At 38.4% G+C, this 12796-nt stretch overlaps 1 protein-coding gene across 3 annotated transcripts in view; it reads left to right on the top strand.

Annotated features, from left to right (window-relative positions):
- mtss1 (MTSS I-BAR domain containing 1) overlaps positions 1-5764 on the top strand; it is a 66327-nt gene extending 60563 nt beyond the window's left edge. For 2 of the 3 annotated variants that reach the window (XM_056270467.1, XM_056270469.1), the window contains 5 exons: positions 1070-1180; positions 1339-1495; positions 1879-1905; positions 2890-3161; positions 4263-5764. In XM_056270467.1, the coding sequence (XP_056126442.1) occupies positions 1070-1180; positions 1339-1495; positions 1879-1905; positions 2890-3161; positions 4263-4916 (1221 nt within the window). In that variant the 3' untranslated portion in view covers positions 4917-5764. The remainder of the gene's footprint in view (positions 1-1069; positions 1181-1338; positions 1496-1878; positions 1906-2889; positions 3162-4262) is intronic. The other variant, XM_056270468.1, reaches the window with a different exon arrangement.
- The last annotated feature ends 7032 nt before the right edge of the window (positions 5765-12796 follow it).

Below are 12796 nucleotides of genomic sequence, written 5' to 3'. Positions count from 1 at the left end.
GGCGATCTCAGAGTGATTGTTATAGTGCGGATCCGAGCGCCATGTTCATCATATATGCCTAAACGAACCGAACTAAGGGAGAAAATGCACCAGGTTCCGGAGCAGGTGTGAAAACGCCAAAATCTTTATTATCTTGTGTTACTATCAGTGTTAGGCCCCGTTCACACTGCAGGCAAAAGTGGCCCAAATCTGATTTTTTTGGGGTCAAGTGACCAGGTCAGACTTCTTCAGAGGTAGTGTGAACACTCAAATCTAGCCCAGATCTGATTTTTTCAAATCAGATTTAGACCACATACATATGTGGTCCTGAATCAGACCCAGATCTGATTTTTTTCAATGCGGCATCAGTGTGAACAATCAAGGCGGATTTGATGCGACTTTTACGTCAATCTACGTCGACATTTGTCACAATTATGCGCCGGCGAAGCCCTAGACACAACAGACACAGACAGTAGCCTAACATTAAAAACTTGACTAGATATGGAGAACAGCGATGAAGCGAGTTAATGAGAGTGAGGTGTTAGATCTAAGTATATGGGGAGATACTTCAATTCAAGCTAGAAGGACCTACCGTAACCGCTCCGTTTTTGAAAAAATTGCACACGAAATGGAAGAACGGGGACACAGGAGAACAGCGTCTCAGTGAAACTATTCACGTCATATTCCCACCACTCCTGGCTTCGTCTACGCATCCACACAGATCTCTGTAGTGAATTTGCAACCATTAACCCGCAAAAGTTTCCATTACCCAAACATTATGAAATAAATGCGAATATGCTTACTTCCTCCATAACCTCCCGAACTTTAGTGCAACCGCGTGCTGCGTCTGATGTCATTGTTATTGTTCTTTTGCGCATGCCGGTTAGTTTGAAACCTCAAACAGTTCACACTGCAATCAGATATAGGTCACATTTTAAAAGGTAATGTGAACAGCCAATCAAAAAATCGGATCTGAGCAAAAAATCAGAATTGAGCATTAGGACTTGCGGTGTGAACGTGGCCTTATAGTGTTTTGTTTTTCTTACCTGTAGTAAGTTGTCATGGACTGACAGAGTTTATCCTTGTCTAGGATCAAGGCCAGAACTCTCCTGGCACAGAGAACGGGACCTCCATGCCCCCACTACACAAAGCTTACAGTGGATACGAGGAGAAAGCCAGGACACTGTCCATGTCTGGCAAGGTACACGCTCTTTTGAATGCCGGAATGATGCACTTAATGTGCATACGTTTTCCTTTCCTAAACTAAAAGTACATTTTGTACACCTTTTGATTCTCCTGGAATTATTGCGGTCGCCTTCACACTAATGATCTCTGATTGGCTCTCGCTCCTGTCCGTAGCCACAGTCAGCCAGGGAGCAGCTGGGTCTCACTCTTGGAGGCGGGCTTAATTCAGAAGCTCCTCGAACCAGCCGAGATTCCCTCCACTGCTCCAGCGGATACAGCACCCAGACCACTACGCCATCCTGCTCGGAGGACACCATTCCCTCGCAGCATGGTCAGTGCGCGTGCACGTACACACACATGCATGAGCTTCTTCGCATTTATACTTTTTCTGTTCTGTAATTTTCCTTTTAAGTCTTCAATGCACTCACTTGAAGAGATTTATTAAAAAAAGTGCTCAATCTAGCTTTCTTTTTCTCCTTTGTGTTTTTGTATGGCATTTTCCCCCTTTATGTTTTGACACTTTTACGTCGTTTTTCAACACAGTAATCTGATTTGTGGTTTGTGTAGGCATTAAATGTGCCACTGTGGCATTATAGGCCAATTGCAGACCAAATCTGATGTGCTTGCACAAATCACAGACTTGGATTGCTGTCCAAAGTGCGTGTTTTTGGCCCTTTGTATATATGTTAAATGTACTTTATTGTTCTTTTACAGCGGTAAAGAAAGAACCTCCTCTATATGGTAGGTTTCTGAATGTCATTGCATAGACTTGATTATTCTCATTGTGATCATATACCAATATTAAACATTAAATGTCTTTATTTTAGGAAATCCATGTCATATTGCAGGCGTGCCTTTGTTGAAAGAGTGTTATCTGTATGCGTAAGATTTGAGTGTGTGCAACCATGAGATACAACATGCGGCATCTTGTCAGTTGTCAACTGTTATCCACCTTGTCATGTTGTTCGAGTGTAACTGAAAGACACAACTTCAAACTGAGCTTTTGTGCATCTGTTGTATTCATTTTTTGGGAGGTAATCCATTGTAGTCTTCATGCATACATTTTTAGGGCTGACTTTTTTTCTTTTTTCTTTTTTTAATGCAGACATTTATAAATTTGCTTTTTCTGCCAGTCCATAAGTTCAGGTTTCCACAAAGGAAAAGTATACTTTATTTTTTTAAACATTTTTATATGCATCATAAATTGCATTTTGCATTTTTTAATGTTGGTCCATTAGTTTGTTTCCACTGGAAAAGTATACAATTAATAAAACATATATATAAATATATTTATGCCCACTCTACAAAATGTAAAATGTATACCATTGCATTTGTATGTTTCATTTAAACAAATTACTAATTAAAATTTAAACTGCTAGATAATGTTACTTTGAAAACATCACACAGGGTAAGGCAAGTTTGCAAGGCATAAAAACACATGTACTGATCAGCAAAGGGAAGATGTAGTGACAGCACAGCCCTGTCCTGAAAGAGCTTGTGACGGACCCTAAACACTCTCACGCCATTGGGCTGTCTTAATTGTTAAGCCCTGACTTCAAATTTTTAGACATGAACCGCTTTTGTGTTTTTTTTCTTCCACTATCATTCCCTGCATATGTAATTTCAGCTTCAATTACTATTTTCATTTCATTGTTTTTTCTTCTAAACAATGTAGAAGTGCTATCATTCAACATTAACGTGGTGTGTGACTCTCCTCTCTTTCAGACTATGACTACATCTCTCTGCACGGAGGAGAGGACGCCCACAGCCAGTCTGAATTTGATAAATCTTCCACAATTCCTCGCAACAGCGACCTGAGTCTCAATTACCGCAAAATGTTTATAAGCAAGAGGCCGGCGTCTACCGTCAGTCTGCTGATGGATCCGGAGCCTATAGGACCCCACACGGCCACTATCCGCCGGAAACCCTCCAGCAAGCCCAACATCCGTCGGGGAACCATCAGTGGAGGAGTGCCTATACCCATCTCCACACCACAGGTTATTCATCTTCTGAAACTTAAAGAATTTACAGGAGACCTACTGGGTTATCTATCATAATTTATAATCAATCCAAAAGGATTTTCTTAAAGGATTTCAGCGCAGCATTATTTTCAAACTAGAGTTCCCAAAATAACTTTTACAATTACATGCATTTCATTCAGGATTTTAATATGCTTACAGCATCTTTCTGATTTGATTAAACTATACTATCGTTCAAAAATGAATACTATTATTCAGCAAGGATGGATTAAATTGATCAAGACAGTATAAAAGGCATTTGTACTGTTAAAAAAATTCTATTTCAAAATATTCTGTTATTTTGAACTTTCTATTCATCAAAAATCCCACAAAAAGCAGCATAACTGTTTTTGACTGTGATGATAATAAGAAATGTTTCTTGAGCTGCATATTAGAATGATTTCTGATTCTTATTTTAAATTGTATTAATGTTTCACGGTATTACAGTTTTACTGTATTTTTGAGTAGAGTGTATATCCAGTATTTTATCATTCTAATCTAATGCAATACAATTAGGGTTCTAATCCTGTAGTACTGGGAGAATAAAACAAGAACCAAATCAATAAATGGGATATTTTTTAATTCTTAGGAAAGTTCTTTTAGAGTTCTTCTGAAGTTACAAACCTGCGCACACATATTCAAACGAATATAACTATAGAATCAATTTTTAATGCGCATGTGAACGCCATCAGGTCACAAGTTCGCGTTTAAAGTCTGTTTAGAGAGAACGCCATCGTCTTAGTGGCCCCTAATGTAATAACAAATGATAATTTTGCTGGAAGTGAATCAATCAAAACCAACTTTAGCTGGAAATAACATTATTCAAAAATCGCTATAAAGCCAAAACAATCTCTGTTACCGTAAATTGTATGTTTATCTCTGTAAAGCTGCTTTGAAACAATCTCCATTGTTAAAAGCGCTATATAAAACGAAGATGACTTGACTTGACTTGAAGTTATGATAGAAATTCCAGTTTTAAACATGTATTAAACATGTTTTGCATACGCATTTTTAACATCCGTGTACTGAGTTCTATTGAACTTTGTATTGAACTACACAACCTTTTCGTTGTAATTTTAGGTGCCGCTGAAGGCATCTGTTTCCACCGCCGGCCTGAGCGGCAGTGAGGAGACCATGGGCCCTCCTGGGGGGATTCAGAGTAACCGGTTACCTGGCTCTGATCTGGCTCACACCAGACATAATCTCTGTACATCGACTCAGAGTCTGAGTGCAATGCCGCCTCCGTACTATTCCATGTTCCCTGGCCAGCCACCAGTGGGCAGTGCAGAGCCGATGTATCAAATGAATAAGCAACAGCAGTATGCGTTGCACCAACAGCAGCAGAGGCAGTATCAACAACAACAGCTGCAACACCAGTATCAGCAACAACACAATCAACAGCAATATAATCAACAACAGTACAATCACCTACAGCAATATAACCACGCGCAGGAGTCGCAGTATCAAGAGATGCATCAGAAAGAGCTCCAGCAGAAACTCAAACGCCAGTGTCAGCAGCAGCAGATTCAAAACATGGCAGCTCATAATTCCAGCGTGCCAGTTGAAAGTGGGCAGCCCAATTCTACCCAGCCCGGCGTGGACCATCCCGACAGCGCTCCTGATCCGGGCAGTGGAGGTGACATGTTGAGTTTGATCCGCAGAGGGGTCAAATTACGTCGGACACTCACCAACGATCGTTCGGCACCTTTAATCACCCCCAACCATCTCAACTGATTTGATTTTTTAAAAATTTGTCTGTGGCCTTTTATGGTTGCTTTCTCCGTCTTTTCGCTTAGTGACTTTTTTTTTCGTGCCTTTTATTTTTGCAGTTTGTGTTGTTGTTTTTTAAGTGAAGGCAAAACTGTTGACTAATGTGCAGCTTTTGCCACACGAAAAGACGTTTGATTGAACTACTCTGTGCTCGAAGAACAAACGTTTTGCCGTGTCCTTGCGAATGTTGCCTCTCAAATTACAGTTAATTCTGCAGGCTGTTTGTTTAACATATATGTATACTTATAAATACAGATATATATGTATTTAGAGATCTAGATCGAACGTCGGAGCTTAAGATATATTAAAGTTATTTGTTTGTCGTATTCGCAGAGATAAAGCACTCAGCCTTTCTGGTTAGAGATCAAAACCTTCTGTATATATTAGTGAAACAATTGAAAGACTGTTGTATTATTATTAGTTTTGTTTTCTTGTTTGTTTTCGAAATTAGACAAAGCAGCACTAGGCGTCTATTTTTGTACAGTTTAGGGTAACAGAAAACTGCACCACTGCCTTTAATCCGCCCAATGACTGGATGCGAATGCAGCCAATGAGAGAAGTGGAGGGAGGGAGGGAAGGAGCGATGTGATTGGGTGGATGAATGAAGGACTGGAATAGTGGAACTTATTTGTGTTGCTTATGACTGTGAGAGCTTACAAAGGCATCACTGTGGTTATTTATTCAATCTGTTTGATTCTGAATCATTTTTAATCGTTTGTTTACCAAAGCTCTAATGCTGTAGCCCCGTAGATGCGTATAAACCTGCTCTCCTGGAGGATTTGCTATAAAGACTCTATTCATAAAACCTCAAACTTGTGGCCCATGACTTTTTTAAGCATTCTTTTGTATTTGAATCAAAAACTTTCTTAAATACATTTATTATTACATGACAAGAAAGTGAATGACTCAAATCACAATGGCTTCGATTTAATTGATTATATGTACAGTATGAGCTTCATGTTTCAGACTAAAGTGCGGCATTGAGTTCTTTTACGCACGATCAGTTTGATTCAGTTGCTTGAAACGTGTATTTTGGGAAGGAAACTTGCATCAACCATATTCCCAAACTTTTAATGAGAAGCGCTTATAAACTGTCAACAAAAGAGATGCTTTAAGACCAAAGAGAAAACAAGAGACCTGCACGCAAAATAAGAGCATGATGGTTTAATGTTAAAAAATGAATTTAGTCAGCCATAAATATTAGTATTGTAATTTTACTGTCGTACTGTAGAATCAATTATGGTCCCACTTTATATTAAGTGGCTTTAAGTACCATGTACTTACATCGAAAAATAAGTACAATGTTGTATTGTAAAACACTTTTGCTGCTATTGAGGTGTGATACGGGTAAGGTTAGGGACAGGTGTGTGGTATGGGTGGGTTTAATGGTGCGTTCACACCGGACGCGAATAGCGCGTCAGGCGCGAGTGATTTCAATGTTAAGTCAATGCAAAGACGCGTTACGCGCGTAAAAAATTCCTGCGGCGCGAATGAGGCGTAGAGCGCGGCGCGGTAGACGCGAATACTCCTCATTCGCGCGTCAAGTTCGCGCGAATGGCGCGAATTGAGCGTCTGGCGCGTTAAGCGCGTTACGCGCGAATGATTTAGTTAGTGCTATTTGTGCATTCACGCGTTTGACGCGAATTCGCGTCTGCCGCCCGAGTTGAAAAATCTGAACTTCTGCGTCAATTCGCGCTGCGTTAACCAATCAGGAGCCTAGCTGCTTGCTGCTGTCACGTGGTGAAGTATCTGGATGCTTCAATAAATTATTTTGTAATATATGACTGTGGTTCTAATGCACAACAAAGCAAATATTTTATCACATAAAACTTGATTTCAATATATGAGACATATTCATTTTGTATTGAATGCTATTTATTCCATATCTAGATTATATGAAATATTATTATAATGTAAAGACAACCAACATATAAGTTAGTGTCTGGACAGTGATGTGTGAGAGAGAGAAAAAAATCACAGGACAGATTAATCACTTTTGGAGGCTGGCTTCGTTTATTATCAAAACAAAAAATAAATGACAGATTAGGTGGATGCGGGCGAGGATGAACCTCGCGCCGGACTGTAGAGCGCGGGCTCGACAGGCATAGACCACTCGAGGCCGAGGGCTTATACGGCCTACGCTGTCCTCGTCAGCATCCTCACCATTAGGTCGACCAAACCTAGCTCCTGGAGCAAATTGTGAAACTCCTGAAACCCTCCGGAGGTTCTGGTGGACCCGAGTACAGCGACGATGTCCCCTACGCAGCTGTTTCTGCTCTCCAGAGCATATACGAGCGGTGACTCTCTCGAATAATGCTAATGCTAATGCTCGATAAACATCTAAAAAGATGGCCGCCAACGGGTTTCGAAACTTTCGCCTCCGGATTTCGCCTCTGACGCGCGTAAATTTCGCTTCAAACTTTTGTTGTTACGCGCGTCAATTTCGCCATTGACACGCGAATTAACACAAAGTGGTCAAGCGTCAAACTAGACGCGGTAGACGCGAATTTGACGCGCTATTCGCGTCCGGTGTGAACGCACAGTGGGTGGCTTAAGGTGTATGGAAAGGGTCAACAGTGTAATGTAATTAACCCCTTAAGTGTCACGGGCCCACCGGTGGGCCCAAATTCTTTACATTTTTAAAACAGTAATATCCTATACTAAACCTAAACTAATCTTGACAAACTATATATCATTTGAAAGCTTACAATCTCTAGTTTCCATATTTGGTGATTGATTTTCAAAATAAATTACAGAGGAGCCGTAATTTATCAATTTGCAACAATAATATTTTCATACTCTTAGACCTTTATTTTGAAATAGTGATGGACATGAAAAATCATGAAAGAAGGGTAGAAACCTCAGTTTGTTTTCATTCCAAGAGTTCAAAAGATAGCATCCATTCAATTATTAAAAAAAAAAAAGGTCTGAATTTTTTTTTATATAAAGAAAAAAATTATATGATGTGGCAGGAAGCTAAAACGCACATGCGTGTTCTTTTTATGTTTCTTAGAGGTTGAAATCATATCAAAATCTGCCAAACTTCTCATATTACTTCTGAATAGGATGTCTACTTCATAAATTGTATGAAAATTGTGGAAATAATGGTTCATATCACTCAAAACACATATGGAAATGGAGGCGCCCTTATATGGGCAGTAATGGAGTCTGGTTGTCATCTAGTGAAAAAGTTTGGTACTGCGCCCAAACAAAATCTTACTGAAAGCTCATTTTTTGAGATATCAACCTAAAATTTGAAACACAACTTGTTCAGATTTTTGGCTTTGATTTTTTTGCAGTTTTAGAGTCGCCCAGGTTTTGAAAATATATATTTTATATAAAATATGAATAATTAAAAATTTTACATTGTACATTTTCATAAACACAAACTTCTATAACTTTTTTTCTGTTTCACTTTCTTAATTTATTTCACTTCTACAAGAATCTGCCAAATGTCTTCTTTAAAACAAGACCAATCTTACGTCTATATTCCAAAGCATTCTTGAATTACAACCATTTAAGTTCGAAATGTGCATTTTCATGTATATTCAAAAAAAGGGGGGTGACACTTAAAGGGTTAAATTAATTAATTACATGCAGGTATTTTTAATATATAAGTACAATATAAAAAAATGTATGCACACTAAGTCCATTGTATCGAATTATTAATTTCAATGTAAGTAAGTACATAGTACTTAAAGCCACTTAATATAAAGTGGGACCTAAATTATTGTATTTTTTATTATTTTAATATTTTCATTTATTAGTAATAATCATAATAATAAATAATTTTATTTTACAGTACAAATATTACTTTATTGTCATATTATGCGATCGCCAAATCATGCAGCCCAACAAGCAAACGCACGTTTTTTATCGCATTTTAAACCGTAATCACAATATTTGTCTGAAAATTCGCAATTAGATTTTTCGCCAAATCATGCAAACTCTCCTCTTGATGAATCATTCTAATCCCAAATGCGAAACTAACATCATTAACTGCTCATTATGACCGCTTTCTCTCACAAAGGTGTGTGTAAAGTGTTCTGATGTTGAGAATTACAGTGGTTCTGGTTTTTTTTGTTTTTTTCCTAATATTGAATGTCGTTTGAAAGCAAGCGTGAAGCCTAGCCCAGATGCTTGCCCTATTTATGTTTATCAATAAAAAAAAATAAAAAAAAAACATTTACTTGAGGGTTTCTTCAAGTGGATTACCCAGAATTCTGTTGGTCCGTTGTGATGCACTTGTGGTTATTGCAGCTTTGCTACGCCACCCAGTTGTTTTCTTAAACGAAAGTAAAAGTGCATCACCAATACCTTTAACTTTTTTTAATATTGAATCTATGCATCAAGCATCATTTTTAGCACCTCTAGATTAAATTCTAAACCATTGATGGGGAAATAATCATCTGAATATGAGTGTAATGAACCTGTAATCCAGAAGCACTTCTGAGGACTGACAGCATCTCGCCCGTCTTTGATGTCTTATAATGGATCATATCCGTCACACACACGTGCTGGCAGGTGCGCTTTGAAGTTTCCCTCCTGCTACGAAAGTTGTTTCTTCATATCTTACCGCATTCTTTTTTTACCACCCCTATTTTTGTATACTTTTCAGGTTATTCTCAATCTTGGGTTACTCCACACCTGTCTGAGGCGCGTCTAGGATTTCTCGACCCCGCTCCATCTGTATGCTCAATTGTCTTCAGTGATTTCGACATTGCTGGAGACGTTCACTCCTGACACAATGCTCCTCTGGCCTTTTACTGTAGGATTAGCTTGCAGCTGCTGTACGGGCCTTCTGGAGTGTAAAAGAATATCATTTTACTCTGAAAGGTGAGCTGACCGAGGTGTGTTTCCACTATTGCACAATATCAGTGCCGCTCAGGGCGATAATGTGGTGTTGAGGAGAAGGTTTCCTTGCTGAGATATGAAGATGGTTGTAGCACAGTGAGTGTTGCCTGTTGCAGGGATTTTTCAGTTCAACCTAATTATGAGGAAATTTGTACGATGTGAACATTCTCACTTTTTTGATTCCTTGACCTGATGTGAAAAGAAAATACCAAACATCAAAAGAAAGGGATGAATGTCAAATTAAAGATATCTTAATTATTGTGAACTTCCAGTTTGTTTCCAGTGACATTTTGAAATCTGTTTTTTGAGACTTTCAGATATTAGTAGTAATTAAAGCAATAAACCACAAGAAAGCTGTGCGTAAGTGATGTTAATAATCTTAATGTGGGTGGTTACCAGGGTGTTGCTATGCAGTTGCTACTGTTATAGCAGGCAAAAAAATCGTAAACCCCTTCAAAAGTTTGGGATCAGTATGTTTTTTTCAAACAACATGGAAGGTTAAAATATATCAATGTTCAAAAGGAAATAGGAAACCACATTAATTTGTTCTTATTTTGTTTTTGTGCTTAAAATTAATTAAATAACATTGAAAAAAGATGTAAACTTCCACATATTATTATTTTATATATTTTTAAGTTTAACCTTGAGAAGGTAAGGTAAAACTTTATCCCATAAGAGAAATGTGCATACCAGACCTGGTCTAGAGAGCTTTTTATTTGGTAGAAATGAATATGCCCTTGTGGGGATGGTGATGTCATCAATATTTGTGTCTGTTTTCTCTGTGAATTTTAATTGCATATATACCTTCAAAATGTTTATCCGATTAACTTTTAGGAGTAACAGGGTTTTCCAGTCCTGGGACTCCTAGGTTAGAAAGGTATTTATATATTTATTTATACCAATTTGTCTATTTTTGAAGACTGTTGTACACACATTTACTAAGTATTTAATTTTAATAGTTTAAATCTCAGTTTCAAAGGCTGGAACCTGATAGAAAATCCTTAACATGTCTTTTTCCTTAACATGCTCCATTTTGGGAGCACATTTATTTTTTTACGTGTCCCATGTCAGTTCTATATTGCGCATTATTGCGTCAGTTCTATGCGCATTATAACTATATATATAATGTTAATAATTGATTATTGTGGGCCTGGGCATGGTGATATTAATATTAACTCTTAATTTATTTAATTTTGTTTACTTCTGTCGATAAAAGTTCAAGTCCAGGTCCTGAAGTAAATCTGAGGTAAATGTTTTTGTATCAGTCACTCACACAAACAGACTCGCTTCTATGCGTAAGACGGTCCTGTATCACGGTGACTAAGCGTTTTATATAGAGGCCGTGTAACTTTACCGGTCACGATAATTCGGTGATCTCATCTGACCTGAATTCCTCTCGGTATTGCTGAGTGATTGCAGTGCTGACTCACCTCCTGCAGTTCCAGCAAAGAACACACGGTGGCGCTGCGACCCGCGCCGAATCTTACATCCGTCATCACTTCCAGGAACATCGGCCGCTTTTCCCAAAATAGGAGGGTAATCTTTTCTCCCGAGAAACAAAGTAATGTGGCGCAGGGCAATGTAAGTAAGGAATGAATCCAGTGAGAGTGGTCATGTGAAAACTATTTATTTTCTTCCGAAATTTCCTGTCAGCTGTTAGGATGTGAGGAAAATGTTGAGTTACAGTAAAAAGAAGGGGGGTCTGTGGATAATCACTGATAAACACTAGCCAGTGTTTTACTTAATATTATTACAGTCAGTGGCCCCTGAATGTATTTGGACACTTCAACCGCGATTTAAACATCTGAAAGGCATTGCATTAAATAGGCTACAAAGAGAGACTCTTTTCAAGCTAAACATTTCACAAATATAAGTTTAGCTTTTAAGCATAGAATATTCGTAATACTGTAGCCTATATAAGTATAATGTATATAAGTTTTGACATTCCGACATTGTTGAGGAGTGACTTGAGTGTCCAAATATGTTTTGGTGCCATTGTAATATCATGGTAACAGCTTCTTATTAAAAGATTGCATTGTATTGCAACAGAAGGGTCACTGGCCGTGGTAAACTTAGATGAGTCATATACCTGTAACCTGACCAAAGATAAAAGTAGCCACAGTCAATTTAATCTGTTTTTGTTTGTTGTTCTAACTCCATCTGTTGACTCTTTATGTAATCCTGCTTTCTTTCTCCATTTGGGACGAGTTGATTGCTCCAGCTTCTGACATTAGTGTGTGTGTGTGTGTGTGTGTGTGTGTGTGTGTGTGTTTAAAAGAGAGAGTGAGTCAGTGAGATTTCATCCCATTACTGAGGCTTGTGCACTGACTGACTCACTTCCAGAACGTTATCCACCAGCAACAGCTTCCTCAACCACAAACACACACACACACACACACACACACACACACACACACACACACACACACACACACACACACACACACACACACACACACACACACACACACTCACTCACTCCAAACAGCCATGAGCTTGACCTTTCCTCCAGTTATCCCCTTCCTTATCATGTATGTTTTGTGTTTTACACTAAACCAAAAACACCTGCGTTACTTCCCTTGGGATTTCCCTCCCTAACGCTCAAGTAGGTCCATGCCTCTGTGACCTTGCCGGTCTTGTGTGTGTTTAGGTCTGTCCATGAGAGGATCAACCTATGACACATTCACACAGACCTTTGAAGTCTTTTGTAAATTTAAGCAATAACATTCATTAGCATTGACTCCATAGCCTGATTCAAGGATTTGTTCATAGAAGAATGCAATTTTTGTCATTTACTCACCCTCATGTCATTACAAACCCATTATGACTTACTTTCTTCAGTGGAAAACAAAAGATGTTTTTAGGAATGTTCATCCTGCTCTTTTCCTTTCAATATATAGTAAGTAAAGGGCTATCAAGGACCAAAAAACATATAATTATGTACCTTATCTATTCAGTGCAGTTGTTAACTAAAACTACAAGGATTAAAA

The sequence above is a fragment of the Rhinichthys klamathensis genome, unplaced genomic scaffold (genome assembly GCF_029890125.1).
Source record: "Rhinichthys klamathensis goyatoka isolate OS25496 unplaced genomic scaffold, OSU_Roscu_1.1 h1tg000303l_1, whole genome shotgun sequence".
Classification (NCBI taxonomy): domain Eukaryota; kingdom Metazoa; phylum Chordata; class Actinopteri; order Cypriniformes; family Leuciscidae; genus Rhinichthys; species Rhinichthys klamathensis.
Note: the sequence above shows the minus strand (reverse complement) of the source record. Positions and strands in the feature narration are given on the sequence as shown.